Source organism: Manis javanica, chromosome 7 (assembly GCF_040802235.1).
Source record: "Manis javanica isolate MJ-LG chromosome 7, MJ_LKY, whole genome shotgun sequence".
Lineage (NCBI taxonomy): Eukaryota > Metazoa > Chordata > Mammalia > Pholidota > Manidae > Manis > Manis javanica.
In genome coordinates, this window is record NC_133162.1 from 66,138,697 (window position 1) to 66,163,717 (window position 25,021).

A 25,021-nucleotide genomic window follows, 5' to 3' on the forward strand; every position below is an offset into this window, starting at 1 on the left:
ATCAGAGCTACCCCCTCCCAAAGGCCCCATTTCCAAATATACCATCACAATGGAGATTGAGTTCAACATATGAATTTTAGGGTGTGTGACGGGGACACATTCAGTCCATAGCAAGGCAAGTCCCAAAAAGCTCATGTTCTGTCTGTTTGCAATACTATATGGAAGCTCTGCTATCCATCTCCTAAGATCACATACTTACTGTTTTTAAAAAGAACAATTCAGATGAGAATATGAATAGCTATTATATTCTATTCCCCCCGATCTCTTGTTAAAATGCTTTCAGATAGATTTAAGGAATTACTCATAAAGAACATAGTTTTCAAAAAGAATTGCTAATGGATTAAATCATACTGGGTGTTAGATTCTAATACCCAGTTCTTAACGGAAGAGCAAACTTCCTAAGAAGAAAGGGTTTTTAACTATTTATTTTATATTAATACTGGTATAATTATGCTTTTAATTTTTTTAAGATTTTTATAATTCAAGGAATTTAATGAAATTCACATTCATATATGTTTAAATAATCAGAGGAAAGCTAGAAAAATAGAAAAGATGAAGAAAATCCAGAGAAGAGAGTATTATTTAAAAAGGCAACTACAGTTGATCCTTGAATACAACAGATTCAAACTGAGGGTCCACTTTACACACAGGTATTTTTCAGTAAATATATTGGAAAATTTTTTTGAAGAGTTGCAAATATTTGAAAGAAACATTTTCTTCTCTTCAGCTTACTTTGGTGGAAGAGCATGGTATATAATACATATAACATAAAAAATTTGTGTTAATTGACTTTATATTAGTGGTAAGTCTTTAAGTCAACAGCAGGCTACTTAGTAAAGTTTTTGGAGAGTAAAAAGTTACTCAGATTTCCATCTGCCCAGGGGGTCTGCCCCAAGCCTCCTATGATTCATGGGTCAGTGAGCATGTAGTTACATTAGTTATACTCTTGTAGTTATACTTCTAAGGTCTGTCACTGTGGCTTCCTAGAATTCAGGGTGGCCTTAGGGTGGTACAGAGGGCGAGAGATAGAAAACAGAGTAACAGGCAATGTGGGAAGGTAAAATTAAGAGCATTGTGGACTGCTTTACTGATTTGTTTGAAATAACTCCTTTGGACACTATCTAGACCAAAGACATACTAAAACCAAATGAAGATAATTTTTTTAACCTCCGTCAAGGAGGATTGCCTATACATTTGTACCAGGTAAATAAGAGTTAACTGTGAAACATTGTTTACTCAAATTAGTCCCTATCCAGGTGAGTCCTAGATTTACTGATGGAATGAGTGGTTAGAGTGTAATTCCTGAGTCTAAAGAGGATGTTTAAAACGCCTCTCCACAGTTATTCCAGTAGAAAAAAAGCATTTACAGATGGTTCAAAAACTGTGTTTCCTCCTTATACAAGGCTGGCGGACAAGGAAATACCACACAACCAGAGAGATATGCTCTGTTCTTGACCTCAGGCAAGATTTCCTTACCTACAGAAATGAGGTATATGAATTACTGATTTAACAGGTTCCTTTCCACAGTAAAATTTCATGCTTACTGAAATCTTTGCCAAGGCAATATGTTATTTTTAATTTTTTAATTAAAAAATTAATTCATTGAAGTGCAATTCACATAACACAAAATTAACTATATTAAAGTAAGCAATTCAGTAGCATTTAGTCCATTCACAGAGCTGTGCAACCATAGCTAGTTCCAGGACCTTACCACCGCTCTGGAGTGAAACCCCTTACCCAGTGGGCTGTTTTCCCCACTCCCTGCCCCCCAGCCCCCGGCAGCCACTGATCTGCTGTCTGTCTCTATGGATTTATCTCCTCTGGATATCTCACATAATTGGAATCAAACAATATGTGAACTTTTGTGTTTGGGTTCTCACACATTTTGAAGATTCATCCATGTTGTACCCTGTATCACTACTTTATTCCTCTTATAACCAGTATTTCATTGCATGTATATACCATAATTTGTTTATCCATTCATCCAATGATGGACCACTGGGCTCTTTCCTCCTTTTGGCTACTGTGAATAGCGCTGCAGTGTACATGCACGTGCATTTATTTACGAATACCTGTTTTCATTTCTTGTGGCTACACACCTAGAAGCAGAATGGCAAGGTCATATGGTGTAATTTTATATTCAGCTTTTTGAGGGACCACCAAAGCATTTGCCACAGCAGCTAAACCATTTTACATGTCCACCAGCAGTATACCAGGGCAGGGTTCCAAGTTCTCTACGTGCTTGCCAAAAACTTCTGAACCATAGCCATTTGAGTAGGTGTGAAGTCGTATCACACTGTGGTTCTGACAGAGCTCTCCATTACTGACTTCATTCTTTTAAAGTCAAATTTTAATGAAATCTGTTAGTGATGAGGACGCCTGAGGCTTCTTCCTGGACCCACTGTCGTCACACTCCTGTTGTTGTGGGACACCAGCCCAAGCCTTTATCAAGTTCACGAGAACCATGGGTTAAAGAATAATTTTATCAAGGGTATTCAATTCTTGGACAGGGAGGGTTAGAAATACAGAAGAAAGAACCACCCGCAAGCAGCACCCCACATTCTGCCTCTGCTTCCAGTAAACTCAGAGGCTGATGCTTTCATAAGGGCGAAGACTACAGCTGTCGGAGCAGCCAACTGAAATCACAGACTTTTTCTTGCTTTAGCAACAAGGCTAGTTCTTAACTGGAAAGGTAGACTTCACCTGCTTCATACATATTTTGCCTAAGGAGGTGATGCCATTTTGTATAGGAAGACCTGAGGTTCAATATTAGGCCATTTCTGAAGGAGTGTCAGGTTGTAGCACATGCAGTGAGATCTAAAGAGGAAAGGAGGTCATCTATCCGATAATGAGAGGACAGAGGAATAAATCTCTAAGCTAAGTGTGGAGGGAAGGAAATAGAAGACGTGATATAAGAATACGAAAGGAACATTTTTTTGACTTGGTGTGTTCTACAGGCCATGTATTTTTCTCCAAGGATAGGAAGGTCACTTAAGGACATCTGAGCTTTAGGCCTCAGAAAGATTGTCAACTACACTAGGTAGGAGCCTGTTTCATCATTGCTTTTCCTTGAAGATAGCATGTTACAAAATCAATCTGGCAAATTGTAGTCATTTCTAGTCCCTTGTCTTTTAGAGGGTGTGAAGTTACTACAAAAACATTCTGGAATAGCTGTAGCCATCAAGAACAAATAGCATGAGAGATGTTCGGGTGTTCATTTCCCACATACATTTCTGAAAATGAGATGAAGAATTCAATTAGCCTATAGGAGAAAAGCTTGGGAACAGCAAATGAATCAGATACCAAATTTCTCACTTAAAATGGCCTTCATGGCTTGTAATTTGGTGTCTAATTTCAAGACAGGTATTTCACATAGCAAATGTTATGAGCTCCACTTTGGAAAATTGTAGTTGAGTCATAGTCACACCTCCTGTGTTCTTTGGGGTTCTCCTGCCAGCTCCCCATATGCAGCACTCTCTGAGCTCCAGGCTTCTGCCTGGAATGCGGTCCACGCACTCGCTCCTTACTCCTCCCCAGTCCCAACCCCTCGCTCCCCTGCCATTTGTTTTTCCTAGTTAACTGTTACTCTTTAAGCACTACCTCCTCAGGGAGGCCTCCCCTGAGCCTCTGGCTGTAAGAGCCAGTACCCCATATTTTTCCATGTTTGTACTCTGCACAGGGCCCCCTCAGTACTTGCTCAATGTCCAATTTCCTCACTACACTGTAAGTTCCATCCAGGAAGAACCCTGCCTTGTTCTCTTTATGTCATTCATGCCTAGCCCAGCCTTAGCCCATAGTCCTGAATTCACTTCCTTAACTGAATTCCTTCTCTCCCAGGAATAAACATTTACTCATATGTCTGGTGTTCACACTCTCTCTGGAAGAACCACATCCTGGGATGCCCCATCCTTTTATTTTTGTCCAACCTTTTTGAATACGAGTAGTTGCAGCAGTGGCCTCTGGTCGAACTATGTGCATTGGCTCAGCCAGCCTCCTCCCTCATGGCAATCAGAAATTCTCCCCCTGTGCTGGAAATGCTACTAAACACACACAGCCTCAGCCTGGCTGCACAAATGATGGCACACTGACAACACAATTATTTGTTTTTAAAAAGTAAATAATGCTTCCCACTCATCTGTCCACAGCAAAGGCTCTGCATGGTGTGAAGCAATGTTACTAGAAACTCCGGTTTTCTTTGGGGGTTGCAGAAGCCTGCTGTGGGAAAACTGGTGGTCATGGACAAAGGATGTTAAGTCTGTTGCGATCTTGGGGGAGAAAAGAGATTCAGGAGTTAGCCAGACCTATGTGTTGCCAGTTTTCTCTTCTCTGGAGATTCATATGCGGCTCATCCGCAAGACTCCACCTTCTATCAAGCCCTTTTAGTCACTGGGCATCTTGTGAAATCGGTGGGAGGAGTTATTGATCCATTATTGATCTGCGACTGGGGAAAGGTGCTTTGGCACTGAAGCTGGGTGCTCACAAGGAATGGACATTTCTCTAATGTGCATTCAGTGGGTGGTTCTGGTTGTCTTGGTTTTTGCCTCTAGTCACACATTTCAGATTCTTTGAGATGCTGTGCCAACTACGCTGTCCTTTACCGGAGAGCTCGCGTCCTCTGGTGGTAAGTGTGGAGTACAGCAGTGCTGTCGACTTGTTTTGCATTATATAAGCCCTGTAGTGGTGATGGGAATGGTTGGTGATGTTTGCCTTAATTATGAAAACGATCTGGTTGCAAGTATCTGTACACCAATCCTTAACTTTAAGTCTAGCAATGGAGTACCCTTGCTTAAATTTGCAACTGGAAAATTTCCCTCAAGCATAGCATGTTCCAGTGGTTCTCAAAGTTTGATGTTGCAAAAGAATCACCAGAGAAATCTGCTTGAAACTCAAGTCCCAGCCTCGGCACCAAATGTGCAAGTTCAGCAGACCTAGGAATATTTAAAATGGGCCCGATGAGGCTGACCTGTTTGTTCTTTGAGAAATGCTGACCTAGTGGCTAAGTGTGGGTTTGGAAACAAGCTTAAGTCCCACCTCTGCAGCAGTATGACACTGGGTGTGTTCCTAATCACTCATAATCTCAGTTACTCCATCTGTAAAATGACAGTAAGAATTCCAGCTCCACAGGGCTATTGTAGGTTAAAAATGAGATGTGAAGATAAAAGGTTTGGTACAGGATCAGGTCATGACAGATACCCAGCACATGCCAGCTCTTATTATTTGTAGTATTTATCCTGATCAGCTCATGCTACAGGGCCAGAGATGACCAGGGGAAGCTGGGCTTTGCTGGACCAAATAGGCATTAAATCTTGGGTTCTAAGGTATCTGCAGTGTAACGCTACCATGGACAGAGACCCCTCATTCCCAAGGACAACCAGTGGGAGTGACCCCGATCAGGCAGTTATTTATTAACAGGAAGACAAGCAGCATCCAGCTGGGGAGCTGCTGAAGATGCTGAAGAGCCTAGGCAGAAAAAGACTCAGACTTAAGGACAGGGAAGGTGTTTTTTATATATCTTTGTACGCCCACCAGGCCAGATGGGCAAAAGAGAAGTTGAGTTGGCAGCTCCCCTGTATAATGGTATTAAGGGATCAACTTCTGTGTCTACATCTGTAAAATGAGCATGGCAATAAATATTTTCCCCACATTGTCCTGAAAAACAAATAAGTGAGGATATGTGTAGAACTCTTAGTGTAATGATTGACACCAGCAGTCCTTGGAAGGTATGGTTGTCTTTCCCATCTCTTCTGGTGTGACATCTCTACTGTGGAGTCCTTTGTAAAGCCAGATATTGATCAGGAGAAGGGTAACAGATGTGCCAGATGTGTAGTGAGATTTTAGAACAGTGTTTCTTGTTTTTTTGAAAATCTGTGGTTCCCTTGATATACTTAAAAGTCATACCATATTTTAATATACAGATGGTTCCTGAATTATGGTGTCTGACTTACAATTTTTGAGCTTTACAATGGTGTGAAAGTTCTATGCATTCAGTAGAAACCACACTTGGAATTTTGATGTTTTCCTGGGCCAACGATAGGTGATGTGCTCTCTCGTGATGCTGGGCAATGGCGTGAGCTGTAGTTTCCCATCAGCCACATGATCACAAGGGTGCTCAAACAGTTGTTCTGCTTTTTACTTTCAGTGAAGTATTCAGTAAATTATATGAGATATTCAACACTTTATTATAAAATAGGATTTATGTTAGACGATTTTGCCCAACTGTAGGCTAATGTAAGTATTCTGAGCATGTTTAAGGCATTCTAGACTCATCTATGGTGTTTGGTAGGTTAGGTGTATTAAATGCATTTTTGACTTAGGATATATTCAATTTACTATGGGTTTATTGGGATGTAACCACCATAAATCAGGGGAGATCTGTGTATCAAGTTTAATATATGTCATATATATATAGATCATATATATGTGTATGTATAATGTAAGTTTGCATGTATGTATACATGCATGTGTGTACACACACTCCGAGTTGTATTGTTTTCACCCATCAGGCTACCAGTACTGAGGTTGTAAGATAGCAAAGTAATATAATGACTTGGTGTTAGGTGAAGTCAATGTGGGTTTTCCTGTGGATGCACTTTGATCCATGCTTATTTATATCTCCTGTGTATTTTAAGGTCTTCCCACTTACAGCATTTAGTTGAAACTTCCCAGATCAGTGTGATTTTACCCTTTTCCAGAAAACAGACACATCCAGGTTGTGGCATATCCTCAGCTGTACCACTAGAGGGAGCCACTGTAATGGGCAAGGTCAACCTAACAGAAATGGAGGCCCCCAGGGCTGATTGGAGGCCAAGGCTGCAGGTTACCGGTAACATGTTTCAGATTTATTAAAAAACACATAAGCAACGAGTCAGAGCTTTGGCTGGGAGTGGTTTGGAAAAGAATTGAAGACGTTATTCCACAAAACATTCACAGTTGTGTGCTACAGACACAGAGCAGGGAAGTGTTTTAGAAGCATTTGCGGTGGACAATGGACGGCCCAGCCTCGTCGTACTCCTGTTTGCTGATCCACATCTGCTGGAAGGTGGACAGAGAGGCCAGGATAGAGCCACCAATCCAGACGGAGTATTTGCGCTCCGGAGGGGCAATGATCTGTTGGTCAATGTGAGACAGACAGGCCATAAGTGCACTGGATCGGGGCCTGAGCATTCCACCAGGAGCCAGATTGGGTGGATCTGGCAGACGTTTCATGGACAACAGGGAGCATCGTGGCTGTCAGATGCCTAACCCTAACCCTAACCCCAACCCAAGTGGGTGTGAACAGGTTATGGATTTAGGGACTCTTCAGTGAGTGCACTTGATTGTCCTGTCTTCCTAAACACATCTATTCCACAGCTTCTGTAACACCTCCACTGTGTTCAGTCTCTACTGGGCAAACTGAGAGTTGCCCCAAATCCTGCATGGCCTCCACTTAAGAGCCCTGTTCATGCCTCAAAACTCAGCATGACACATACTTCCTGTAGAAACAAACACCAGTGTCTTCAAGAAGTTTTGATTGTGCCAGAACTTACTATACAGTTCTCCCCCTGAGATGCACCGCTGAGGGGCCCAGGGCCCCCCGCTGGGACATTTACTTGGTATATATCCTGGTTAAGTGCACTGGCTGGCCTTACCCACTACCGGGCCTGACATGCAAGGGCATAGTAATGTTCCTTAAATAAATGAATGGCCAGGCCCAGAGAGCAGGGCATCAGGCCAGGGGGCTCATTCACCCACAGCACCCCAAATAACTAACTCTTAAGTCAAGTGATTTCAAACTCCACCCCAGACTTGGATCCTTGGGCAGAAATGAATATAGACACTTTGGCCAACACAGAAAGTATTTCAGAAACCCTGGCGAGTGGGGCTAATTTCTGTTTATCCCCCAAGCTCTGTCTGAACATTTATTTTTAAGACAAGTAGCTGACCGTGACTGAGTACTTACTATGCACCCAGCACTATGCTAGGCCTTTTACATGTATTATCTCACTTCATTCCCATGCCCACTTTGAATAATTGAGTTACGCCCACATGATCAATGGTATAACAGACTGAGAGGTTTACGTATCAGGCCTGGGTCATGCTGGGGTTTCTGAAATACTTTCTGTGTTGGCCAAAGTGTCCATATTCATTTCTACCCAAGGATCCAAGTCCGGGGTGGAGCTTGGAATCGGTTGTGTTCATGTCTGACCCACTATTCAAACCCTGAACTCTCCCAGGTGGTGTTTGTTTCACTGAATTTTGTTTTTAGGAGTGACTTTTTCACTTTGGGGTAATTTCAGATTTACAGAAAGGCTGGAAAGATAATAGCGCATTCCTGCAGACCCCCTCATCCAGTTTCAGGTTCCCCTAATGACACCATCTTACTGTCCCAGGTGTTTAATGGTTCTCTCTCACCACATCAGAGTCTGAGTTCCACATTCATTTCTAGGCAAGAAGCCAAGTTTGGAGAACTATGAACCACCCAGCTCTAGCGGCAACTTCTCTCTATAACAAACCCCCAGCCAAGTCTGGCTTTGTCCATGAGCCCACCAGCTGATTTCAACTCCCTCCCAAGGTGTGGGAGGAGGAGTGGGTAACGGCCCATCAGAGGGGCATCCAAGAAACCCTAGTCCTCAGGACACAGTCTTCCATCCTCGCATCCTGCAGTTCTAAGAGCCTGTGATGCAGAGAGAGCTGCTTCGGTCTGGCACTTTTTATGTTACCTGCAAACCCTTTCCAAACAAAGAGAAAGGAGTGCAAATAGAGAATGTGTTTGAGTACTCTTTGTGCGTGGGAACTGCTCCTGGCATGCCCATCTCCAGCTCCCTGTGACGGGTCAGAGGGCCCCAGCATGGCCTGATTTCAGAGAGTGATAACAGCCTTTGAAAAGTCACCAGCCATGTGTAAGTCTGTCTCCAAAGCAAAGCATGATCTCTGAGTTCCCTTAACTGGGACTCCAATCTCACACAATGGGGCTCTTGGGTGACTCAGGGACTGAACTTGGTCATCCTGGAGTCATTCTGTGCTTCTGAGCACCTGTATCAAAAACGTGTGCCAGACAGAGAGATGAAGATAAAATTCTAATGCCTGCCCGCTGTGATGAGGTTACATTTAGCAGTGGAAGAAGAGCATAACTATTGAATCTACAGGGTTTAAACCTCTTCAGAAATATATCTGTCACATCTGACTTTTTTCAATGTTCTATACATGAGATGTGCTATTTTTGTGATATTTGTGATAAGGAAAAATAATAAAATGTATAAAGAGATTATGAATGTCAACTAGACCTACTGTGCTGATCATTTTGCAATGTATACAAATATCAAATTGTTACGTTGTACATTGGAAACTGATGTGATATGTCAATTATATCTCAATAAAAGAATAGATATGTGCACATGGGGGACTTGGTTGACCTTTACTGCAGCTGCTGAAAGTGGCTGATTGAAAAGGTAAGTAGAGATTAAATTTTGTACAAAATAATGCAGCTTCTCTTATGAACTGGGTTGCCTTATGTCCTGTGATGTAGGGAGCCTGTGGACTTGCACCCCCTGCCTAGCACAGAGCAACCCATGGGCACATGCGGCCTCTGGAGAGTCCTTCCTGTCTGGTGACAGAGCTCCAGCAGCATAGTAGTGGGGTCCATCTCTGCATCATACCTTGATCTTCATGGTGCTGGGCGCTAGGGCTGTGATCTCCTTCTGCATGCGGTCGGCAATGCCGGGGTACATGGTGGTGCCCCCAGACAGGACGTTGTTAGCATAGAGGTCCTTCCGGATGTCAATATCACACTTCATGATGCTGTTGTAGGTGGTTTCGTGGATGCCAGCAGATTCCATCCCTGGAGAGGAGACACAGGCCATGTCCTTGGGTGGTGGATAAATCCCGGGTTAGACATGGAAGACCCAGGTGAGCAACTGAAAGATCCTACGCTGGACTGAAGAGAGGCAGGCATAATAATCTAGGAAAAGGTCCTTTTATGCTCCGTGTCCTCCCACCTTTTGTGCATCGAGAAGCACTGTTGCAGCATCCTCAGGCAGTAGGTGCTACACCACATCCCTGAGTCTTAATGGACTCACTACTGTGTGTGGTTTAAATACAGGGCAAAGCCTTCGGTATCCCTACAGACGGTCCCTCACTGAGCCACTGCTCAGAACTGTCCAAGTCTCTCTTTGGCTGCTCTGTCTGCTGTTTTCATCCCGCAAAGCTAAGTGACACAGAATCATCTCCTCTTAGGACCGAGACTAATTTTTCTTCCGTCTTGCTAATTTTTTTTTCTGAGCTTTTTGTTAATTCCTGATGTGAATGTTTTGAAAAGGACCTCCAGGTGGCCCTTCATCTTTTGTAGGGCTGTGGTGTAATGATAATAGTAGTAATAAAATACCTAATTATTGATTACTAACAATGCTGAATAACTACTGAGTGCTTGTTCTGGCCAGTCACTGAGCTAAGTGCTCCACACGCATCTCATAATGCTCCCAGCCACCCTAGGACACAGGTACTATTACCACCCACTTTTTATAGGAGAAATGCAGGCTTGGGGAGGTTGAATGAATTTCCCAAGATCATGACAGTGAAACTAAAACCCAAACCCAGGCTCCCCCTTCCCAGAACCTAGCCCCTGAGGATAACCTTGCTATCCTCTCTCCCAAGATCAATGCTAATGCAGGGACAGACTCTTCCATTTTTCTCTCCCCCTACCACTCCCAAACTCTCAGCATTGGGCACATCCTGCTCATCAGAAATGGGACACTCTTTCTCTTGCCCTGATTTAGAAATACATGTGGTCTTGTGGCCCCTGTCACATATCCTCCATGCAGAAGGGTGCCCACAGCGAGGGGCTGGATGGACATGAGAAGATAGGGCGACCTCCACTTCCCAGAGCTGGGACGCTGCCTACCGATGAAGGACGGCTGGAACAGGGTCTCCGGGCAGCGAAAGCGCTCATTGCCGATGGTGATCACCTGCCCATCAGGCAGCTCATAGCTCTTCTCAAGGGAGGAGGAGGACGCGGCAGTGGCCATCTCATTTTCAAAGTCCAGGGCTACATAGCATAGTTTTTCCTTGATGTCCCGGACAATCTCACGCTCAGCTGTTGAGAAACAAACATTAGGTTTACATGGGTGGTAAAAATCTACCTGCTCTACTTCGGTCTCTCCCACAATACAACTTCCTTCAAAAAAGTAAGTTTGATATTCTGCAATGGTAATTAAATTACAGGCCCATAGGGAACCACTTCTATCCCCATCCGAATGCCTCACACACGGTAGGCCCTTAGTAAATATTGTCTAAGAAACGCAAGACAGGAATAACATGAGCTATCTAGAGAAAGGCACAGAGCGGGAAATCCTTTTGTACATTAAGGTTCTTTGCAGAATTAACTATTCACTCTCTAATTGTAAAACAGTCTGTTATAGATATTGAATGTTAGTTGACCAGGAAGTCTTATGCTTTGGGGCCCTCACAGTTTTCTAAAAGTTCCAGAGGTCATGTCACTTGGCCCAGGAAGATTCCAATTCACTCACATCCCTGCATATTCATCATCTTCCAGAAAGAGGCAGGCCCTGGCTCAGGACCAGTCCTAATCCAGAAGACTCCAGTGAAGGAGGTATGAAAGAAGTGGGCAGGCAGATATCCTCAGACACCTGCACTCTGAAGTTCAAAGCTACTGGTTCCATCTGGGAGCCTGGGGACATTTTGGAGTTATCTTGGAGTCTTTGTGGGGTTAAGAGGAGGAATACAATCAATTCAACTCCCTGCCCCAAAAAGAACATCTTTGGGGCTCAAACCTAGAGTCTAGAATAAGCCTCAGTCATGTCCAGAAGCTTCAACATGTGGGCAATACCAAGTTAGTGAGGGGTGGGCAGTCAGGACCATGGGCACTGAGGAACCCCACCTTCTCTAGAACATCCGACTGCCTATTGTGGATGAGACAGGTGGCACCCGCTCAGAGTCCTGAGACACACGAATCACTGCCACTGGGTTGGTCTTCACACAAGCGAACAGTTACTGCTGGGTGCTTACCCTGTGCCCAGCATTCCAAACGCATCATCCCCGTTCTACAAACGAAGAGACTGTGGTTTAGCAAGGCTGGGCAACTTGTCCAAGGTCCACAGCCAGTGAGTGGCAGAAATGAGACCTGAGCCCTATCTAGACGCTTCCAAATATGGCCAACCACTACGCCACGCTGTCTTCTGTCTCTGCTCTCGTTTTTCTATTGGTAAATGGAGGGGATTAAAAAATGTTCGAATAATTCAGCTCTGATTAGCTCGTAACAGGAGATAGTTAAACTGTTCTCAAGGTAAGAATACAATCATTTTGCAGTTTCCTGCAGCAACCAAATCCGCTTTGCCCTCAGCATCAGAGGCAGGCCTTGCAGAGAGCAAGGCCTCCCCCGTCGCCTGCTTGGAGAGTCCCTGCGGCCCCGCATCTGTCTGTGACGGCCGCGCTGCTGCTTCCTCTCCGCACTGTTCCCGCGGGCCTCACCGGTAGTCACGAAGGAGTAGCCGCGCTCAGTCAGGATCTTCATGAGGTAATCGGTGAGATCCCGGCCAGCCAGGTCCAGGCGCATGATGGCGTGGGGCAGGGCGTAGCCCTCGTAGATGGGCACGTTGTGGGTGACGCCATCTCCAGAGTCCAGCACAATGCCTGGGGGGCAGTTGAGACGATAAAATCACCGTGGCAGCTGGTGCGTGGTCAAGTAGAAGGGGAATTTCTAAGCCTCTCATTTGAAAGAGGGGAAAGAAAGCATTTAATAGGTTAAGGGAGGTAGGACAGGGCCTGGGGAAGATGGGAAAAAAAGAGCAGGAAGAGGGAAATGAGAGAAAACGTCCTGCTGGAAATATGATCTCAAGGGCTTATTTTTAAAAGTGAGAAGATCTTTGGGCTGGGATTAGTCATCTGAATTCTTAACACCCAATCCATCAAAACCCATATGTTTATAACCCTTAAACCCTGTAAGTGCTGGTATATGAAGTGGGGTCTCCCATTCCCCCCAGCCACCTACCAGTTGTACGTCCAGAGGCATAGAGGGACAGCACCGCCTGAATAGCCACATACATGGCTGGGACATTGAAAGTCTCAAACATAATCTGCAAAGCCATCCAAAGAGCAAAGTTAGTGATGCTGCCAGTCTAACCAAGAATGTTCAAGAAAGCACCCCTTGTTGATGAACATGGTGGGCTGCCTGGTTCTGGCCAGAGAAGACCCGGGTAAAGGATACCGAGCAGCCCCAGCCACAGGAAGGGAGAAATGAAGGTGTGACACCAGACACCATCACATTGGTGACCTGATGGCATGGGGATGAGGAGGGATGGTGTTGCTCATGTAACTGGTCAGACATAAGCAGGGCTCTGGCCCTGGCCCTGACTTGAATGTGGCCTGGAAGAACCCACCAAGCTAACAGCTGCCTGATGTGGGCTGCATCCCAGGTCCCTCATCCATACACAGAGGATGTGCACAAGATGGGCACCGAGTCTCTGCCAGTCTAGAACTTAGTAACAGTATCAGAGCCAAAAGAAGAAGAAAAGACAGCATCCAGGGCTTGACTTCCCTGATATAAAGAGACCTTTTAACCCTAAAGCTCAGGCTGGTTGGGATTAGCCTAGTTCTGTGATGTCTAAGGTTCCATTCAATCTGCTATACCTTTTTTATGTGGTTGCTGGGTGAATGCCAGCACTAGAATCTGAGGCCACTCTGCCTACCCTGAAGGGGCCCTGACTCCTGGAAGACAAGAGTTGCTTGCTGGTAACAGGACCGCGTGTGAGGGCCAGTGCCCAGCTCATGCAGTTCTGGGACAAAATCAGAACCAAAGCCCCCAGGTGTTGTGTGATACATTTATACACACTGAGATATTCCTGGGCCTTCATTTCTTCATCTGCAAAACCCTCCCTGTCTATTCTCCAGAATGTCTGGCATCACTTGCTAGAGAGCCACAATTTCTAGCTACTTTTCTGCCTTCACACCATTCACAGGAACAATAACACCCATCAGAAACATCTCTTGCTGCATGGAGTGATTCCCAGACTCACAGAGGTCCCCATAAAGAGTACTGCTAGTCTGTTGTAGTGAACACCAAGAGCTCTTCTGAGAACAAGGCCCTGCAGTATTTACATTTATTATTCTCCACCTCCAAAAATCCTGAGTCAATTCAAGGCACTGCCACTTCTAGCTGTGTGACCTTGAGACAATTACCTGATGTATCTAAGCCTCGATTTCTTCATATTATAACTAAGATAGTTATAACTCCTACTTCACATTGTTAAAATTTAAAGAGACAATGCATATAAAATACTTCTTGAAGGGAGAATGCTCCACCACCACAAGCATGAAATTGACATTAGATGTTTTTATCTTATAGATAGATGTTTTTATTTTATTTGAACTTCATTTAAACTGGAAACCTTGCCTGGCTGGTGAAATGGATAGTTGCTGTAAGGTTTTTGAACTTCAGGTAAGTCACAGTAATAACTATTACTTGTTGAATGTTTATTATACCAATGTTATACAATACACATTTAACATTTGCCTTATTAGTCTTCACATCACTCCTTTGAAAAGTAATAGCACTAATATTGTTCCCAAACATATAGACAAGGAAACTGAGGATCTGAGAAATGAAGTGGATTCTTTAAGGTCGTATAGCTGATAAGTGATAGATCTGCTTTTCAGACATAGAGCAGTCTGACTTTGGAACCAAAATTCCCCACTGCATGTTATCCTACATTTTGAAATGATTTCTCCTCAGAAGTTTTTAACTTAAAAACATGGCCTTTTCAATTAACCTCTTAAATTTCCTATTGCTCTTGGAGTGAAGGGGCAGTTCCTGCAGAAAGTATGTGAGCACCTCAACATGTTTCTGACCGCTGGAATCCCCGCCTTCCTGGGAAGCTGTCAGTGTGTGGGTGGACTGCTGGGTGGGCCTTCTCTCTGCTTCCGCACAGCCCCTTCCAACAGGACCTTCCCCAAGTCCCACAGTGCTGGGGGCTGGGGTGGGCATTTACCTGGGTCATCTTCTCCCTGTTGGCCTTGGGGTTCAGGGGCGCCTCGGTGAGCAGGGTTGGATGCTCTTCTGGGGCAACACGGAGCTCATTGTAGAAAGAGTGGTGCCAGATCTAGTGGGGGACCAAGGAGGAACACAGCAGCATGACCTCGTGGAGGCAATACAGACTCCACAAAGGGACTAGAATGAGCTAAACAAGGTCAGTAATAAAATAAAATGTTACGAGTACTCATTATCTGTCCACATTCTCACCCAGGCAGAGACTGAAGCTCAAAGGCTGTGAGTTAACTTACCCAAGGATTCACATCTGGGACAAGACTAAGCAAAAACCCCAACACAGGTCTGGCTGGCAGGTTGGTGTAGTTGTGGTCACAGGCTCTGGAGTGAAATCTGGGTTCAAATTCCAGCACAACCACTTCTTGATTGTGTCGGCTTAAGCAAATTTTTACCCTTTCAGCTCCAAGCTCACCATGGGTAACATACGAATAGTGTGTTTTCGTGAGAACCCTGGAGTTAATATTTAGCCCCTGTACCCGGCACAGAGTAAATGTTACTATTATTCAACTATATATTTTTTCAATTTTCAACTTGTTCTTTCAAATATTATGCAACTGTACCTTCTTTACCACCTACTTCCACTTTAGTTCTTATCCATGGGACAATGATTTAAGTAAGTAGGTAAAAGGGCAAATGGATGAATGCGTGAATGGATGAGTGACACCTAGGTGAAAACCCAGTTACCACTTTTCAGACTTTTAGGGAAATTTCCTTGTGCAAGAAAGAGGGAAGAAGAGGATAAGTCTCCCAGCCGCTTGCTTCCATCCCATCTGTCCCCTGCTTTGCTCTTCAGAGCTGGGAGAAGCCTGCGTCCGTTGACACACTCTGGACCTTACACTCCTGAGCAGACATTTGGCCTTGAGGTGTTTCCAAAAGAGCCAGTGACTATTTATAGCATGTTTGTGTGATGTACTTTGGACATAAGTATGTTTGCTTCATGATTGAACATCTTCATTAATCACTGGATGCTAAAAAGAACCGAACCATTGTAAAAAAGGTGGAACTAACTCATTATTTTTAAGAGCATGAAAATTCTCCTTTAGCACCAAGAATATTTGATTGATCCAGAATTAAAACAAGAACTTCTGGTGACAGTTTTAAATCAACCAAAGCTAGGTTGACTTTAAAGTCTCTTTATCCTGTTCCAGTTTCTTTGGTTTTGAGTTTGTGGTTTCTTGAAAGGAAATGAGACTCCTGAAAATTCTATTCGTTTAATGGGGAAAAACAGCAGGGTGCTCAAGAAATCCTGCCAGTCATTAAGTGTGCTGTGGTTACTCTGAAGCACCGTTAAAAAGACAACCAATGTCTCTCTTTCTCTCTCTCTTCTCTATCTTTGTCTCTCTTCTTATCTTTCTCGCTGAAAGAAATTTTGAATTTAAATCTTAGAAATAGTGAAATGCTTTATTTGTTCCCAGGACTGCTCTCCAGGAGTATGCACTCTGAGATGCTACCAGCTCCCATGGAGAAAGCCTTTAAGAATATTTTCCCACTGCTACTAATATTTTCTCCTCAGTGGAAACTGCAGTCTTCACCAAATCCAGGATCTTAGACTGAGACCTAAGAGACAGAGGTTTCAGTATTATTACTGATAAACTCTAGCAACACTATTTTCTTTTAAACTGGGGTGTGTGTGTGCATGAGTGCGTGTGTGTGTGTGTGTGTGTGTGTGTAGGGAGATGAGAAATCAAAGTCCAGATGTTGTGGTTCTCTTTTGCTCCATCTAAAAATTTCTTGTAAGTCGTTCTGTTTTACCCTAATAACTTGTGTTTCTATGATGCCTAATAATAAACATCAAAATCCTAGGATTTGACCCTTCTCATTAGCTCTTTTATATGGGTCTGAGAGATAAAAATTTCATTTAATGCAGCAGAGAGATATACTTTTAAAAATATTTATTTAAAAAATTTTGTCAGCTGCCATAGTTCATTGCGGAGGGATATTCAGGAATGCACCAAGTCCATAATGCCACCCCCCCTTTTCTATGGGAAAAACTACTTTTTTGAAAAAGGTTCAGGGTGAATTAATAAAAAGCTTTCAAGAGTGGGTGGAGGTAAGGCTACTCCCAGATCACCCACTCTACTGAGGAGCACAGCCACACAGCTGGTTTTATTCTCCTGGCTGCTGCTCAGACATGCTTATTTTAGGAGGGTAATCCAGTTGACTAAGCAAAAGACTATCAATTCCCACTACTGGCAAAGGGCTACTGCTCTCATTGGCAACACTGTCTCCCTCTAAGTAATTTATAAACCCTGTTAGACAAGGGATTTGTGTTTTTAAAGAACCATTTCAGGATTCTTTTTTCTGTTAGTGATAATCTAGAATAAACATTCACAAGTAAAAATAGAATTGGGTAATATGAGCCAGTTATTCTCCCTAGAAGCAGCAAGCTGTTTTGAATCAGGGGCCACAGGACTTGCACACACTCAAGGCTCATCCCACAGCCAACATCCCAGTACCTTTTCCATGTCGTCCCAGTTGGTGATGATGCCGTGTTCTATTGGGTACTTCAAGGTCAGGATTCCTCTTTTGCTCTGTGCTTCATCACCCACGTAGCTGTCTTTTTGTCCCATTCCCACCATCACCCCCTAAAAAGATTCAGTGTATCACAGGCAGCCTCTTCCAGGCCTCCTGGATTGATTATAATCCAATCACAAGGGTTGAATAACTGTGAGGAAAGTTCTTTCAGTACCACCAACAACATATGGTCACTATGCTCTTAAGCAACACCCCCCAGTTGGTAGGAAACAGGCCTGAATTGGCCTCCAAATAGCAGAGGACCCTGCAGGTAAGGCGATTTTACATTGTGTTTTTTATTCTATGTTCCTTGATGAGCTCTATTAGGGCAGACGTAGTGTTTGTCTGGTTTGCACTGTAACAAATTGCCTGGCACATATTTGTCACTCAATAATTATCTGTTGAATGACTGGTATTTTACATATCAGTTAAATGCCATTTTTGCCCCTTGTAAGTCCTTTAAACTGCACTGTTTCAGTATTCACTTACCCAAGAGTGTATGAGTATTATTTTCCAACCCTTATAAGCAAAAGCGTGTCTACAAATTACCACTCAGTAATTGACTTCTAATGGATATATCCCTACCAATCAACATTAATACATTTGCCTAAACTAGTCAGATTTTTTTTTAATTACTAAGGTGAAGCTTAAAAAGAAATTAAAAAAAGAAAGAGAATTCTTATTACTAGAATTTTAAATTGTACTGGAGTGACTTTTAGAATTGCAAAACTGTCATGGCTACAATAGGGCCATAAATAGTGTTTTGTGTAAAATATCTCCATTGAACAGAGTTCAAAAGAGATTTCAAATTTCTTTCATTAGGGGAGGCTTCTGTTATTCTTGTGAATATATGCCAGACTGAGAGCCCTAACTATCAGATAGGGTCAATGAGCAAAACACATTTCTGCTGTGAAGGAGAATTTCTAAGATGAAATTCTGTTTTTACCACCAACATTTTGTTTACACATAACATTATGTAAAATTACCATGTGGCTGCCCACATGTCATGTATTTCATAACCACTACAAGTATGTAAAATTACATTTGATAACAATGCTTACAATCATCTAACATCAAGATCTTTGAGAGTAAGTGAGCTGGCTTTTATTCTAGTTTCTTTCCAAATAGTGGCTATGGTATACATTAGGTAACTTTCTTAAGTTTCTGTGCATATGATGATTATATTTAGGCAAAAAGGACTCATAGAAAATAGTCAAATTTATATCTTACAGATGTGGATAATCTGTCCACATTGCATATGAAATCCACACTTACTCCTAGATATCAATCATTAGAAGATTATTTTTAACAAGGTTATATTATTTCTGGGCAGACAACAATAGACAATCTCTGGGTACCCATGGACACACAGACATAGAAGGACTTCCTCTCTACCCTCTGTTTCTCTCTGTTCTGATCAGAATTTTTTTTGTTATTGAATAAATATGATGTGCAACACTGTGTAAGTTTAAGGTGTACAGGGTGTTACCTTGATACATTTACATATTGTAACATGATTACCACTGCAGTGATATTTAGCACATTACATAATTACAGTACAGTATTGCTCACCTGATGTCTGGGACGTCCCACAATGGACGGGAAAACGGCCCTGGGAGCATCGTCCCCAGCAAAGCCGGCCTTACAGAGCCCAGAGCCATTGTCACACACCAGGGCAGTGCTGTCCTCTTCTTCACACATCTTGGCTGGAGCTACTGCACCTAGTCCTACAGGGAACAGGGAGGAAGCCACCCTTGCTGTAAATCTGACCACTCCCACCACCAGGAGTGATGGGTCCCCTCCTTAGTGCTTCTAGGGCGCTTTGCACTGGCCTGGAAATAACACAGCATTTTTCTCTCAAAGTACTTTAACAAGACTGTAGGCTTTTCATAAGCCAAAATTCTCACTTCCATGTTCATACAACTGGTCCCTAGCACAGCAGCTGACACATCCCATGTGTTCACAAACACTTTAAAGGCCGACAAAACGAGCCAATGGATGAACAACAGTAGAGCACAGATGAGAATTCCAGACTGCGAGCTCTGCTCTTCACCCCGACAAGTCACTTGGCATGTTAAAGAAGTTTCTGGAATTTGCTGTCTGTATCAACTCAAACACATTTTTCTAGATACAAGTTTTTAAAGTGGTCACAAAAAGGTAGATTTTGAGGGGTGGGCAGCATGTGAAATTTTGGAATGTTGAAATGTTTAATGTGAAGCATTTAAAAGAAAAATCTGTTTTGGATCCTGAGGGCTTTTATCCTTCCAGGATCCCTTGAAGAAACATTGGAACCAATCTAAAGTTCCTAAGAAGGTTCTTTAAATCTTAGTTATTCCCCATTAGTAAAATTACTAACCTAAAAGTCTACCAAGTAAGGAGAGTCTGATAAACTGCACATCATATAGTAGAATATTTTACTGCCATTAAGAAAGAAAAATAAAAGTGTAGGCTAAAAGTATGTTCTTCTATATGAATAATAGATTAAATAGACAGCAACATTGTACAATTCCATTTTAAAAATGTATTTTTATGCATTGCAAAAAAGTTAATCACATTTACCAAGATGTTGCTGAGGATTATTTTGAAGGGGTGGGTTATAATTATCTCCCCTGGGTTCTGTAATATTTTGTTAATTGAACATGTACTTTTTTAAAAATAAAGCACTTAAAGTAAGTGTTTAAATGTTTTAAATAAACATACTAAAGTATTTTTCATATCCCGCCCTTGGATCCTATAACAAATTTGAAAGGTTGGAGCAAAAAGTTTACAACTTCAACAATTTGGAAAAGTGAAGGCCTGTTAGCATTTGCATTCAATGCCCTCATTTTTACAGATGAGAAAACCCTGGAGGAAGTGTTTTGCTCAAGGGCACACAGGGCATTAAAGGCAGAGGTAAGCCAGGGATCATCAGTTCCCCTTGACTACCCCTTGGCTTTCAGTCCAGTTTCCCTTTCATTTTTCCAAGCAGAATTAGTTGAAAATATCTTGTAAAGACAGGGTCTCTCAGGGTTCTCTGTCTGACTTTGAGATCTTAGGATTTCAAGCTGGGGCAAATTCATATTCTTCCAGGTTGGTGAACACATTGCACACCCTGACCTAGACATAAAAGGCAACTTGTTTGAGGAAATCTCTGGGATGTAAGGAAAACAAAAAAGCTACCACAGTGGGAGCTCTGCCAGACCATTCCCACGAGTACAGTGCTGCATTTTTCCAGCAGCCTGGGACCGCCACAGCAGTGCCCGGCACCTCAGGGAGGCAGCCCTTCGCAAAGATCACAAACCTCAGCTGCAATGATGCACTTAAAAATCCAGGACATGTACTATTATCTCCAAGTGACAAGCAAGGAAATCAGGACTCAGGGTGTTGAAGTGACTTGTCCAAAGTCGCAATGCTGGTAAAGTTCAGACAATGGAGGTTACAGAGTGTGATGATTCTGAGTTTGGACTCGAGAATCAGACTGCCTGGATTTGAGTCTGAGCTCCAACCACTTAGAAGCTGTATGACTTAGTACGTTATTTTAACATTCCTAAATCACAATTTCTTTATGCACAATTAGCAATAATCAGTACATGACACATTATGGGGATTCGTTTTTTTTAATCATTTAGAATGATTTGCAGTAGCATACACATTAGAGTTCTCAATAAATGTTAGTTTATAAATTATTAATATCATTATATAATTATTATTCATTATCCAGATTTTTTCATTTCTAGCCTTTCTTTCCACTTGCCTCCAGGCTGAGCATGGAAATCCTCAACTGGTGGATTCCACTTGTAAGAAAGGAAAACAGGACTTACAAATGGCTTGCTCTTTCCTTGCCCACCCTTCCCTTCCCCTTGCAGACACTGAATTGTGTTTGGCATTTGAGTGACTTGGCTTCCTTCCTAGCAGATTGAGAAGCTAGGAGAAAGGTGAGAAATGTAAGGGAGACAAAACGTGAGACGCAGTGAGAGTCTGAGGCATGTGTCGGAGGCGCCGACACCCTCCACAGGCTCTCTGTGGATGTGCTAAGCCAACTCCTCAAACCAAAAGTAAGAGCTCAAAACAGGATAAATTATTTGGAGTTGACAACACTCTGAAAATGCGGCAGTATGGTCACTGTGAACACGTATGCACTTAGTAACCAGCTTGGTGTCGGTGAGTGGGGAGGGGTTTGAATATACTGCAGGAAAAGCATCCTAATCTTCACCATCAGCAAGCATGAAAATAAGAAAAGTCTCCAAACTCAGTAAACATAGTTTTGTTTGGCAAAAGTTGTCCAGGAGAAATTTTATAATCTCTGAAACAAGCACTGTCATTAAAGAAGTCCCTGTATCCCTGGAAAGGAGCTGGCACTGTGGTTTACAAGTCTTATCTAACCTGAATGAGCAGCTCCGTTTGGAGCAAAGCATTTCCTAATTAGGTAAAACACACTCGAATGTCTGCTTCTGGAACGCACTGGTCAGGGAGTTTGCTCCAACCAAACAGAGTGCATCTGGTGCCAAAAATGAGTAGTTGGTGGGAGGGGACAGGGGAAAGAACGCTACAGTTCCCAGCTCGTCAGTCTTGAAACGCAAACCATATTTAGTCATGAATCACAAAATGGAAGGAAAATCTCAGGGTGAAAACTGCAGTTCGGACTGAAGCTGCCAAGCCCTGATTTACAGCAAATTTCAGCCGGGGTGTCAGGGCAGGCTCCACAGCCCCGCCTGCCTCACCAGGCTGAGAGAAATGCAAACCAGACATCCCGGAGGCTGAGATACACGCAGCTGTCAGATGCACGCTCTGCCTCTCCTCTCTGTTCACAGAGAAAGATTCAGTTGGTTTCCTGCCACGCTCTGCTGCAAACAACTGACCGACCGACCATGGGGCACATTTCCAGAAGTGAAGCCCACAGATACACGCAAGAGGCGTGCGTTTCCCACAGAAGACACCACCAATCAGAGCCAGAGGAGCCCAGAGGCAAACACCCAAGCAGTCAGTATCAAAGACTGAGCAGCTGGCCTCTGCTCACTTCTAAAAGCCACTTCCAGGTACCTCAGCTGCACCAAAAACACAGTCCGGTGAAAAATCCCCACACCAAATCTGAGCCACAAACACACACTGGAGTCTTCAGTGCCTCAGATATAATAAATGTATGATTTACTGCAAACAACTAGACTCCATCCCTGAAATACACTGCAACACGTGGGCTGCTGGTTTAATATAGAACAGATTTTACAGGTGACACACCCAGATTTCATTCCATCTTCCTCTTCCCCTCTTCCCCCACACCAGCCATCATCTTACCCTTGTTTTTAATGTCAGATAGTTAGAGATAAAAGCTACATTCTTGACAGCAGTACAATCTTCATTCAAAATTTCAGAGCACATGAGCCCAGCCAAATACCTGTAGACGTCTGAGTGTGCTGGGTAACCTCAGAGCTGCCAGGCTCTGTAAATCACATCCCTGGGCCCGTGCCACTTACCCTGACACTGCTCGGCTGGGCTGCTCCACTCTGGGTGGTGTTCGAAGAAGCTGAATGCTGAAGGGTTATATAGCCCCTCAGTCTGCTCCCCTCCCACTTGCTTCCCAAACAAGGAACAAAGACAGACTTGGGTCCGTTGTTCAGTCTAACACAACCATATAGGGACCTCAGCACAAAACTCTCTAATCTGGGTGGCCGGAGGTCTGGGTCTTTTACACTGCATTCCACTGCTCTGCTCACAAAATGGGAGGCAGCTCAGCTGCCTGTGAGAGATAAACACCCCAACTTCAGAACAACTGCTGAAATGCCCAGAGATACTGAGCTGCTGTGATGGGGCAGATGAAGGCACAGTTTGTGCCTTCTTCAACAGATGCCAGCCTGCTGTCATACTGGCATGTCAGAGCTTTTCCTAATGCACTGAATGCATGCAGAAAGGAGCAGCCTCTGTCAAGCAGGGACTTTGGAAAATTCTCCTACAACAGTGGTAGGCAATGAACAAAGATAGTGCTTTAATTGTCTGTACAAGGATAGAGGGAGGGATGATTTTACAGTAGTCATGCCATGTTTATAGATTGAGTCCATGAGCGGTGTTAATGGAAACAGGAACTGTAGACAGGGCTGACAGGCCCCTGTTTTGCAGAGTAACTTGGAAGTCAGCATTACCATAACCATTTTAATCCTTTGGCACATTAGACATGTCTACTAACTTGTTGCCAAGCAATTCAGCAGCATGATCAGGAGCCATCCTTGGACCAGAGTCTATGCAGCATCCTATCACCAAGCAGTTTGGGAGAGAAAGGGTGCATTCAAGGAGGAATCTCTGATCCTTCCCTCTACCTGATGACCCATTAGACAGGTGAGGCAGAGAGAAGGCAGCCCAGGCACTGCTCCAAGGTAGGTGGTGAAAGGACACAGTCTGGCCATAAGCTCTCATTCCTGCATGTCATTAGGTAGCTTCAATGGTTTTATGTTTGTCTGCTCCCCTCCTGCATGCCAAGGTTCTAACCAAACTCATGAGAGAAATAGTTTTGAAGGATAACTGGGAGTATTTTTTGACTACTGACTTGTGAGAAAAATCCCAGAATAAATGGCTTTATTTTACAGCTGTGGCCAACTGTTCAACTCATGTTACCGCATCTGATCTGTTTGATTTGAGATACACACATGCATACACATATATCTGTCTTGGAGAAATTGCACTATTATTAGAAAATTTCAAATAGCTTAAGACTGAATGAAAACAAGTTTTCTGTGTTTTTCAGGTATTGTCTCTTTTTGCCAGGTGTGCCTAGTTTTTATTAGCCAGAAAACACACCTGTCTGGATGTTCAAATATGAAGACTACACAATACAACATAAAACTAGGCATTTGGGAGTAATGATTTTTATCACAGGGATCATTGGAAGCAAAAATTCCCCATTTTCCTGATTAGTAGGGAAGTTTGAGTAGAGGTAGGATCCCCTTCTTCCCACTCTTTCTTAAGCAGTACCTGTGTAGTCCTGATAACTTGATGAAGTTCCTCTAAACACCAAAGAGAAAGAGTTTTAGTATTCATCTTTATGATTGTTAAGTCATTTTCTTCCTCGATGACATAGTGTATATCTGTAATCCTGACAGTAACCAGACTATGACGACATTAACAGACATACAAGAAGATGGCTCGGGGTTTATTTTTTATTTTCATTTTTTCTTTCCCTTCTCCCTCCATCCCTCTCCCCCTCCCTTCCTCCCTTCCTCCCTTTCCCCCTTCCTTCCTTCTTTCCTTCCTTTTTTCCTTCCTTCCTTTTCTCTTCTCTCTCTTTTACCTTTCCTCTATGACACTAACCAGGCAGGACCTGTAACTGAAAATAGACCACTGAGCAAATGAGTAACGATCTCATTGTCTGGGTTTGAGATTTACACTCTTATACTCTACTCAAGCCTCTTCAGTGATAGAAAGCAGCCCTGGGCGAGTGTGTTGTATATACAAAGAAATCTCCAGTCGAGTGGCCAGGGCTCTCAGCCATGTATCCAAGGAGTTATG

General features: G+C 43.3%; 1 protein-coding gene across 1 annotated transcript; it reads right to left on the reverse strand.

The window, feature by feature from the left end:
- Positions 1-6,817: 6,817 nt before the first annotated feature.
- ACTA2 (actin alpha 2, smooth muscle) lies at positions 6,818-23,154 on the reverse strand. Its single transcript, XM_017665680.3, has 9 exons — positions 22,999-23,154; positions 19,121-19,275; positions 17,491-17,619; positions 14,979-15,089; positions 12,983-13,067; positions 12,463-12,624; positions 10,877-11,068; positions 9,636-9,817; positions 6,818-7,107 (listed from the first exon to the last, which is right to left on the reverse strand). The coding sequence occupies exons 2-9, from the start codon at positions 19,247-19,249 to the stop codon at positions 6,964-6,966; spliced, it is 1,134 nt and encodes a 377-aa protein (XP_017521169.1). The 5' UTR covers positions 19,250-19,275; positions 22,999-23,154; the 3' UTR covers positions 6,818-6,963.
- Positions 23,155-25,021: the final 1,867 nt, after the last annotated feature.

Excerpts from the sequence above, each read along its gene's own strand:
- ACTA2 (XM_017665680.3), bottom strand. The coding sequence starts at position 19,249 with ATGTGTGAAGAAGAGGACAGCACTGCCCTGGTGTGTGACAATGGCTCT. Across the intron at positions 17,620-19,120 it reads TGGGACGTCCCAGACATCAG|GGGGTGATGGTGGGAATGGG; the intron begins GTGAGCAATACT and ends GAATCTTTTTAG. Across the intron at positions 11,069-12,462 it reads CTACTCCTTCGTGACTACCG|CTGAGCGTGAGATTGTCCGG; the intron begins GTGAGGCCCGCG and ends GTTTCTCAACAG.